Source organism: Orussus abietinus, unplaced genomic scaffold (assembly GCF_000612105.2).
Source record: "Orussus abietinus isolate OABI.00-Male unplaced genomic scaffold, Oabi_2.0 scaffold19, whole genome shotgun sequence".
NCBI lineage: Eukaryota > Metazoa > Arthropoda > Insecta > Hymenoptera > Orussidae > Orussus > Orussus abietinus.
The window spans coordinates 1348362-1358430 of NW_019395981.1; the positions used below are offsets into that span (position 1 = coordinate 1348362).

Here is a 10069-nt window from a genome sequence, read left to right on the forward strand (position 1 = left end):
TGACGAAATCGATAAGCTTGTTTTATCGAATTTTGCCGCTTTGTTTGTTTAAAATAAGTATGAGCAAGTTCTATCCCTTTTTAATGTTACGCTCTGCTTTGATAGTTTCCACCCTATCCTGGTTTGTTTTGTTTGTGACCGTGGAGTTACCTCCTTCAAAAACCCACGTGAATTGGTTAACTTTGACCAACCGAAACGAAGCGAGACTCCAAAAGTGAATATTATAAACTTTTATGCTCTCCAGCTCCGGGTAATTCAATTAGTACGTCCTGAGTTCGTATAAAGTTAGTGCTTATGCTACAATTTATATCACGGTTGCACATGTGCATGGAGTAAACAGGGCGGCAGTAATAAAAGAAGGTGAAGGGTGCACGAATGTCCGAATATTGCGCATTATGTTAATTATTCCTTGCATGTTTTTGTTACACCTTCGGAAAGGAATAAGAGATAAAGTGCCTACTAGCATAAATAGAGATACAGGATTTTGTACGAAATGGCAAGCGAAAGATCACGGATATTAAACGACTTTTATAATGAGTTGGCGCTTTTATAAAGGTCTCGTCTCTTGTCTGATTAGACATTACGTGCATTACGCACCTCGTTTATATGTGCTTCCCACGATGCACTAGATGCACAGCAATTAAATATTTTACACGTCTATTAACTTTAACTGCAAAGGAGAGTTTATCGTATTGATGAAGCGGCTCTTGATTTGCAGCGGTCCTCTGTCCCATTCTAACTTGAAATTTCGTATTACCTAAAAGAAGATGGAAGATAGAAATTTGCGGACAATAGTTTTAGGGGAACGTTTTGGACTAACCTTCATCGCTAGTGTTTCTATTTCCAACTCGGCAAATCTCCTACCGATGCACATGCGAGGGCCGAAGCCGAATGGCATGTACGCGAAAGGGTGAGCCGTTTTTGCCGATAATCCGCTGGCATTATCTCGGAGCCATCTTTCCGGGATAAACATTTCTGGATTTGGGAAGTACCTTTCATCTCGCGACAACGTCGAGTGACAGGCCAACACGTCGACCTGGAAAGGAGATGTTCGATATTAATTTCGCTGTTAAAAGTATAGCGTTGCATTGGTCCAGATAAATCTGATCCTGCTGATCGATGAAATCTGATCCTGTGAATCGATGCGCGGTGTAGATCGTTTTTTCTTTTTTCGCCTTTTTTATCAAAACGATCGTACAGGCGTTCGATATATTTTACAGCGGACTCACTCCTTTCGGAATTTGGCATCCACCGATGACAACGTCATTTTGCATCGTCCTTAGACTTCCTATCGCAATGGGCATTATCCTGAGCGACTCTTTCAGACAAGCCTTAAGGTATGTAGTCTCGGTCAACGCCTTAAACGTCACCGGACTCGACTTTTCTGGCAAAACAGTGCAAATTTCATCTCGCAGCTTTTCCTGCACTTCCGGGTTCGTCGCCATGTGGTAGAGCAATATCCCTGCCATGTTGCTCGTCTATTTGTGGGTTTAAAAAACATGTAAAACTTAAGTAGAGGAAAGAACATGAAAGGGGTCCGGGTAGTTACCGTGTCGATGCCAGCTAATAGCATGTCCATGACCATTACGTATGCCGTTTGTTCGTCGATGCTCAAAAGTCTCTGCAACATGCTGAGATTTTGTTTGTCCTCTACCGAAGAATTCCGAAGTCGTTCACTTGCAGCATTTACGTGTCTGATGATGATTCTATTCGGGATCGGTATCGTTATATGCAAAATACAATTCATATTGAGCAGCTGTCCGAGGTTGCACCCACCGGTTGATGTTATCGAGAGTGCTGAACAATTTCTTCAAATTCGGGGTCCGGTACACTTTCCATAAGGAAGGGAGGACTTCTAGTTTATAGAACAGGTCGAACATTGTGTGCACATCATCTATCATTTGTTGAGGCTCCGAGTGTGGAGATAGATTGGATTCGAGACATCCCATGCGATGCTCCAATGCGATCACACACATGGCTGTGGATCAAGATTTGCATATATGTAAACGGCATAGTTTAATTAAGGAGAGGAAATATTCTTCCTAGTACTTCGTACGTACACTCGAGGGCCCACTTGTACAATTCGTTGTTGAACGTCTCGGGCAGTTCCATAGTGGTTTTGTCCCTCAGTTTGTTAATCTTAACCAGAAAGTCATCGGCCACGTAGTTTACTTGGTCCACGTGTGGTTTGATCGTGCGAGGTTGCATCATGTGTTGATTTACCCTCGAGCGAAATTTATGCCAGTCCTCACCCTGGCTGAAAAATAAATCATTGGATGAGTACTGGTGGAAGAGGAAAAATTCGTTATTTGGGTTAGAAGCGTCATTAATTGTTGATTTACTCGTTGCCGAGACGAACCTTACGGCCAAGCCAAAATGGCCTTTATAAGTCTCGCTCCGCTCCTTCCTATATTGCGTCAACGTTTCCATAGCTATTCGCAATGGCCATTGTCCTTCGATTCTGTACATCTTTTCGCAGAGATCGGCGTCGAATAGTAACACTACGTCTCGTCTGTTACCAATCCCCTCCAATTTAACGATATTTCCGAATTGGCGATGCATCGTATCCAGCTGATCCGAGAGCGACAAATCGCCATATTCACCTGTAAATTGCAAAGAACCGCTTAAAAATGAAAATAATAATCATTTCGATAAAACATATTCGAATAAAAACATTTTTTTTTTTCCCTTCAAATTTGTACAATTTTCTTGCAAGTGCAAAGAGCCGCTTATAAAATGTCACGATTTTCTGGGAAATCATTTTTTTAGTCAACCTTGTACAGTTCTCGACGTCGATGGACTACGAGTCTTAGATGATAAGACGTTAGAGAACGTATTAAAAATTCGTAAATCATGCAATACCAATGTAAGGGATGAACTTCAAGACGTTGCCAATCACAGGGAGGGATCTCGGTCCAGGGATCTCCGTGTAGGGTCGTGCGTTATTCCATGTTAAATTGATGTCATCTTTCCGGTCCATACTGACGGGAAAAGTTGCGAATGTTTTGCATCGTGCAGTACACCTCGCGGCTTTGGGATTTATGAGCGAAAGTACAGGGCGCATTTTCTCTCCAGAATACCCTCCACGTGTGCTACTGAAAAATGACGTGCATATATTGCCAAGTATTTTGATTTACGCGAGCGAAAGAATTGCTCCATTCGAGTGATATTAAAAGCAATGCCGATTAATGAAAACGCGGATCGATCTAGCGGAATCTCCTCGATCGCGAGTACCTGATTATTATTTCGCCTTGTTCTCACCGCACGAAAATTACGACTCGCTTTTATTTTTATTGTTAATATAAAATGTAACACTTCGGATGTACAAACAATCGTTTGCATAGTTCCTTGTACAATTATAATTATTAGAGGAACATCGGCGATCGATTCTACTCGGACACTATTGCGCCGGTGAAGCTGGCGCTCAACTGATTTGACATAGAACCTGCAAATTGGAAACTATTCGCGCGCAAACTCGTAATCATGACTCAGGGACCTTGAAAGTACGTCGAGTTCCTTGCACAAAGGAATCGTCGCGAAATACAAAGTGCAGACTGCAGGGAAACAGAGAAGGAGAACCGATGACGTCTCTAAAACTCCTTATAAAAATGCAGTAGAAATGCGCCATATTTCCCCTCAAGCATAATTTACAACGCATCATATCGAAAATAAAATTGGCGATACATATTTATCTCCTCTTATCTCCTTCACCAAACGATACCCTCATTTTTCCTTTCAATCACTGCACTTAAATGTCGTCACTATCTAGCTGCAAGTTAAAGTTAAAGTGTAACTCTCACCACGAGGAGATATTACGCACGCGTGTGTATATAGACGTTCGAGGACGTTGATTCTTTGTTATCGAAGACAACGAGGTTAACAATATCCGGAGTGACAAGGTCCCGATGCAGTTTCCCACTACGATTGGAGTTCATCGAACAAGTGCTATCAAATGTGCTAGTTTCTTTTGATATCCGCGAATCGTCTCTCCTAATTTTCGTTCGCCGTATTCGAGGGACGCGTTTCGAAGTGAATTAGTAACTCGCTCGATCGCGCTTCCAAGCTTCCATAAGGGATGTGACGAGGCCGGCATTTATAGAGGAAGAGCAAAGGCCTACGCGCCCTCGGGCTTCCCCTAAGGGCTCAGAGCTGGCCGAGTATGCATGGCATTAACCCTAACGTGGTGGCGTTGAATCCCGCCAGTGGACGATAAATGGACCTAGCTGTCCATGGGATTCGTGCTAACGACCTTCCTCGGTCCAGAGTCCTGTGAGGTGTCCTGCGATTGTCATCGTCGTCGTCACTCCATCATCGACGCGACATCTGACAATCGGAGGCCCGAGCCACCCCTGTACGGTTACATTATTAATCTAGGGTTACATTATTAATCTAGGGTTACATAATCGGGGACGCGTCGAAACCGAGAGGCCATCGGCTTGGAAATAAGTGAAAACCGTTCCATCTTTAAGAACCAATTACCTTCGATTTCATCCGATAACCACCAACCTGCCGTCCGGCCTGACAATATTTCGACAATTTCCAGCGATTTTCACGTATTTTCGAGCATTAAATTCCGCGACCTCCTGAGAGAATAACCCGAATATTTAATTCAATTCAATTTTATTGTAATATGAATTTATCAAGCATTCGACTCGTCGCGTCGTTAAAGCCAAGAGGACTCCTCGCCCCGCAGAGATTCAATCTCGAGTGAACTCTCCCCCCACTCGCGGGGTCCGATTGGGAGAAATGAAAAGTGAGGTCAGGGTAGGTTAGGCATCAAAGTTTAGCCGATTTTTCAGACGGGACGAATCGCACGCGTTGCCGCGTTATCACGATTGGAAAATTCCTTGTCGAAATCCGGGGCGAAAACGCGTTTAGGGGCGCGGGAAAGCGTTGATCCCGAGTTTGACGGCGGGGAGAGGGTGGAGGAAGTAAATTGCCACTGCCAGGTGGTCGGTGACCCATTGAACGAGAATGTACAACCCTCTGTGACAAGTAGGGCGGCCGGCATTAGGTGCTCCGGCTGGCGGAGCCGGCAGAGCGTCCCAAATTAGTTCCATTTCTCCTCTTTTAATGTCACTTTTCCTCGGGAAACTCGTGACGGATCCATTCCGGCCCGTCCCGCGGCAACTTCTGTTGTTGGCGACATTGCGGCAATAACTTCGAGCCGGGGTGTTCGATACGTACGCGCCTTCGAGGGGATTCCGTTCGCTTTATCGATTTCTTTTCGTAGCCGTTAATGTCGGGTTCAATTAGAACTCTCAATTACCAGCTAAGTTGCCGTCTGCGAGCAATATAGCTGCCAAAGGGAGGCGTACTCTTTGGGGAACGGCGGTACTATAGACTTTATCCCGTTGCCTATTGCTTCGGCATTCAGCGATTCACGCGATTGATCTTTTAATTAGAAGAGTTCGCTGATTTGGCCGGAGGTCTCGTTTCCCGGGGATTCACACGATTAGTTTTCACTACGGAAGACGCCGAGTTGTTTGAACGTGGGCCATTGGGTCGACGAGTGAGGTCTTCGAGATCTTGAAAAATCGCACCGGCGCTGTTTGCCAATTATAAGGGACTAATTACTTCTCGATAAGCCCCTCGAAAGTGGGACAGCGCACCGTCGATCTCCGATTCATTAAGGAATGGAAATTAAATGCCACGACGAGGACTGCGTGACGATTCTTCGTTCCAGCCGTTCTCGACGAGGGGAATTTCACTTCAACGTCGACTCGAATCGATGTAGCCCACCGAAACGCATCTGGACAAGTGTCAGTCAAGATTGGCCGGGAAAACGTCGAGATTTTCGAGTCGATCGTAAATCCTGGAGTGGCGAAACGTACCGATGATCCATCGTTACTTCATTGGAGTGCGCGTAAAGAATGAATCCCGGTCGGAGGCGATCCGGGGACACCTTCGACGGAATCCGGAGGTCTAAGAAGACTGGGAAATAAAAGGAGGAAACTGATAACGCGCTCTTTTACGGACGCGAGAGGTACCTCGTGCGCGAATATCGCGTGTTTGTCGGATCGGGGTTTCGGCAATCCTTTCAATTATGCCGTTTACGATGCAAAATGAAACGTCAACGTCGTTGACTTAAGTAATGGCTCTCGAATAGGAGTCAAGGATCTTCCTTTGGGATCTTTTAAGGTGTACTCGCCGTAGAAATTAATTGTACCTCGTTCCCGGTGAGACGTGCCCGGAGGACAGTGCGCAAGGTCGGCATTTTTTTGGTAATCGGGAGCAAGTGAAAGTCGAGGGATATTTCTGGTTGCGATCTTGAAAGCTGTCTCGCGTGGTCATGGGCGATCGCGAGAGGGGAAAAATCCGGCTCGATCGGGCAGACTTTCTGAAACGTCCGTTTAAACGCCCCTTTGAATAGCGCCGAATCGAACGCTCGCGGAAAGTGCACGGGGGACCTCGGTTTTCTCGTTAACGCGCGGAGCGGTCTTTCGCTTTCCCAGCCGGTAGGGCGTTCTTCCTGGGCACTATGCCGAGGTGGAAGTCGATCCACCCATGCACCAACCACCAAGCAAAAAGTTTTAATCGCTCGTCTCCGCCGGATAAAGCCGACAAATTGAAAGGCAAACTGCAAAGTTTGCACTCGGAACCGGTTACGTGGAAGTTTGCTGTTGCGGCCGCCGCCGCCGCCTCGAAAGCGATGCGTCGACAGTCGTTTATACATCCGGGGATTAATTTCCACCCGAAGTAATTGAGTGGCTACTTAATCGATCGCTGGCTCTGATTAGTCGAATGCTACCTCTGGATGCGCAGGAAACGGAACGGGGCCCCTTGGCGATGCGGTCGGAAGATGAAACGCGAACGTCTCTTCGGCTGCTAGAAACTTTGGCCGGAAATTCGGAAACGTCGGAAGGTCGGCGAGCTCCATGTGCGTTTGCTTTTATTCCTGGTTACGGATAGCTAATTGGCCGGATCGACCCGGTCGGACTCGAGTTTGAGACTAAACCCGATGAGGTCGAGGACGATAAACCGAACGCCGAGGAAATCTATAACCAGGGACTTGCACCTACGTTATACCTCTCGATGGCTGTAAACGGATAGTTTGTTACGAGGCTAGCCGGGGAAGTTACGGACACGGAATCGTCGAAGTGAATAAACGCAGTTACGTAATGATATAACGTTTACGTCGGTTATGGACATTTACGAGCCCCCCCTCTAGTCCTAAGGCGAGGCGAAGCTCAAGTTCAATGTCGAGTTAACGTCGAGAATAAGACGGCGCTCGATATGCGCCTTCGGGTCTTCTCTGACTATTTTTCCTTCTCTTATTTTCTTTTTTTTTTTCTTTTCCCTTAGTCGAGTTTGCCGGGAATTTTCGGGATGAAACTTTTAATGCGAGAAACGGGGAGCGTTAAGGCCGTCTTAAATTCCCCGGCTCCTTATCGGTCACCTGTCGGACGAGGGAAGTCAGGGTGAAGAAGCTCGCCAGAAATGCCGAGTTTGGGGTGAATATTCGCGGGGGTGGTGATCAATAATTAAAGGCGATATTTCAAGCAGGGACCGGCATTCGGTTTACCCCCAACGGTCGAAGATTAAGAGGATTCAAGCTGCAGATTTGGACGCGTTCGTTACAATATCCCGAGGTCGACTAAATCCGTTTAACGGGGACACGCCGACCAGGTGTGCCGGATCGAGATAACATTATCAAACACGCGGGAGATATTCCGGATAACGGTTTGCACGTTTTGTTAATGAGTTATTGCCACTTTTGACGCAAAGGGTTATCGATCGTAAACATTGAATAACTCGACTGTTATCTTGGATCGGAGGAAGACATGGTCTTGCTTCCGATCGGGAAGCTCCGACTTGGAGTGGGTGGAGATACGAAAGCGTGGAATTTTAGAGATCCATACCAAAGTGCAGGTTGGGTCTTCTTAAGATGCCGCGGGCTGCAACGAGACTGCCAGATATTTGTCTCTTGCAAATATACGTATCAGCGCTGCCAACCGCTGACGCGATCACGGTCTCTCACGTATGTGCTCCTCGCGGTGGCTGACAATTAAGGGATGCTTGAAGACGCACCTGTTGCCAACTTATTGCAAACACGAGGTCTCGAGTCTCGTGCACCAACAATGAACGTCTTGCCAACGGATCCCCAAGAAACGCCGAAACGTCGACGTCGACGTCCTCGTAGTTCCTTTAACCAGCGCGATCACTTCCGTCACCTCTTTCGCATTTCCCTCGCTCCTTATCCAGCGTCCGTTAAACGCTCTCGAAGAAGCGACGACTCGTTTTTTCGGAGGGATCTCGTTAAATCACCGGAGCACGCCGTGGATTTAGATGGAAGGCATTGCTGGATTAAATTAGGGCCCGAGTGCCGCGTTGACTGAACGGAGGATCCGCTTTATAGGCATCTGCTTAAAAATGCATTGAAGTCTTAACTTGCTACACCGGGGGCTTCAATCGGAGCGCGTAGGTACTTACAATGCGAAAGCCGAATCGAATATTGAAATCTCCTCTCTTAAACGTATTGGAGCATTGATCCTTCCTTACAGGGCGAAAACGGAGGATTCTCGCGTGGTCCGACTGCGATGACGAGTGCATTTCGAGAGCGCTCGGAACGATTTTTAAAAGTGCATATACTTATCTGCCCGAGAAGGGAAAAGCTTGAGGAGATCAAAGCTCTCCTACCTATATTGATTTATTTTTTCCAATAAATGCACGCCTAGGTTCGGAACAAAGACGAGCTAGAATGAATTAGGTTAGGCTACGTACCTATTTTTCCTTTTTTTTCGATGCACCTAGCTGCACTCGCACGGTTGCAGGGCACTTTTCACCGACGCACTGGATCTTTAACGGGTCTCACTTGCGTGGAATATATATATCTCTATTCGTTGTTAGGAGTTTCGCTGCCAAACCGAGTGTAAGCTGTCGCAACGCGGACGTTGGTCACTGACGGCCATCGTCGGATGCAGTATAGTGCAAGCCAGAACGCTCGTCTCGAATTGGCCTTGTGATCGTAGATGAGCATGAAGGCACTTGGTCTCGGTGCATTTAACGTTTCTAGGGGCTATTGTCACTGGTTAGAATTAACTTTGAATTTCTTCGTACGGTTTCGGAACTACTTATGGTGGAAATATCTCCCCGGCCGCGTTTGAAAATCCCGGGGATATTATTTGCTTGAGTGTTGATTATTCACGGTAAACGCGATCGACTCCGAGTCAACTCCGACTGTAGGTGTCGTAATGCGGATACCGGTCATCGGCGACCTCCACGTCATTAATCGCGTTTAAGTGCACCCGTACTTGTGGGTATCGTGCGTCCGTAGAGAGAGAGAGAGAGAGAGAGAGAGAGAGAGAGAGAGAGAGAGAGAGAGAGCGAGGACATGCGCACAGAGAGTCGCATTCGGTGCACCGGTTGCATTTACTTCTTGGACTCGACGCCCTCAATGTACGCCGTGCCAATTTTTCCCGTTTGTCGTCCCCTGCCGAAACGCTCGTTTTGACAGGCTTCGATACAGGAATCGGTTTTCATGTTTACAGGCATGTTAATCGCTGCTGAAAACTCCTGAAATTGCTCGGAAAAATTCAAGGGAAAAAGAGGCGGCCGTTCCCAAAATTCGGCACCGCGGATATCTGCGTCGGATTTCCCATATCGCTCGATCATCGATGTCGCAGAGCTCGGTTATCGAAATTTTACTTTGCCCCACTTTCTGCCATTTAGGAGTAGGAATTAATTATCCAGGAATTTGTCAGAATTTTTATCGAATTCCTGTTGCGACTTCGAGAAGCTTCAGGTTATTCTTTTTTCGGGCTTCGTTATTTCGAGGTTAGAACTTTGACTTTGCCTCACTTTTTATCGTTTCGGGGTATAAATTAAATCTCTAGGATTTTTGGAGGATGTTTAAGGAGTCCCTGTCGCGATTTTTATACCCGCGAGGTATTTATCGGAAACCGGACTCCGAGAATCGAGGTTCGGTATTCGAGTTCCGAATACCTATCTTCCGAACGGTCCGGTGATTCGGCCAGTTCTAAATGAAATTCCTTTCACAGGGGATCGAGTTTCTCCTATTAGCACATAATGCTTTGGATGCGTTGTTATACCGTCTCCGTCGTGCAAT

General features: G+C 46.6%; 1 protein-coding gene across 5 annotated transcripts; it reads right to left on the bottom strand.

Moving 5' to 3' along the window:
- Positions 1–508: 508 nt before the first annotated feature.
- LOC105699847 (probable cytochrome P450 301a1, mitochondrial) lies at positions 509–9199 on the bottom strand. Of its 5 annotated transcripts, none has more exons than XM_012425212.2 (9): positions 8725–9198; positions 2863–3095; positions 2360–2603; positions 2061–2257; positions 1777–1978; positions 1550–1706; positions 1230–1478; positions 821–1036; positions 509–757 (listed from the first exon to the last, which is right to left on the bottom strand). In XM_012425212.2, the coding sequence occupies exons 2-9, from the start codon at positions 3062–3064 to the stop codon at positions 650–652; spliced, it is 1575 nt and encodes a 524-aa protein (XP_012280635.1). In that variant the 5' UTR covers positions 3065–3095; positions 8725–9198; the 3' UTR covers positions 509–649. The 5 variants fall into 5 exon arrangements, with proteins under 5 accessions (XP_012280635.1, XP_012280634.1, XP_012280633.1 ...); XM_012425211.2 differs by having other exon boundaries at positions 616–757; positions 2863–3092; positions 8725–9199; XM_012425210.2 differs by lacking the exon at positions 8725–9198 and adding an exon at positions 7863–8020 and having other exon boundaries at positions 616–757.
- Positions 9200–10069: the final 870 nt, after the last annotated feature.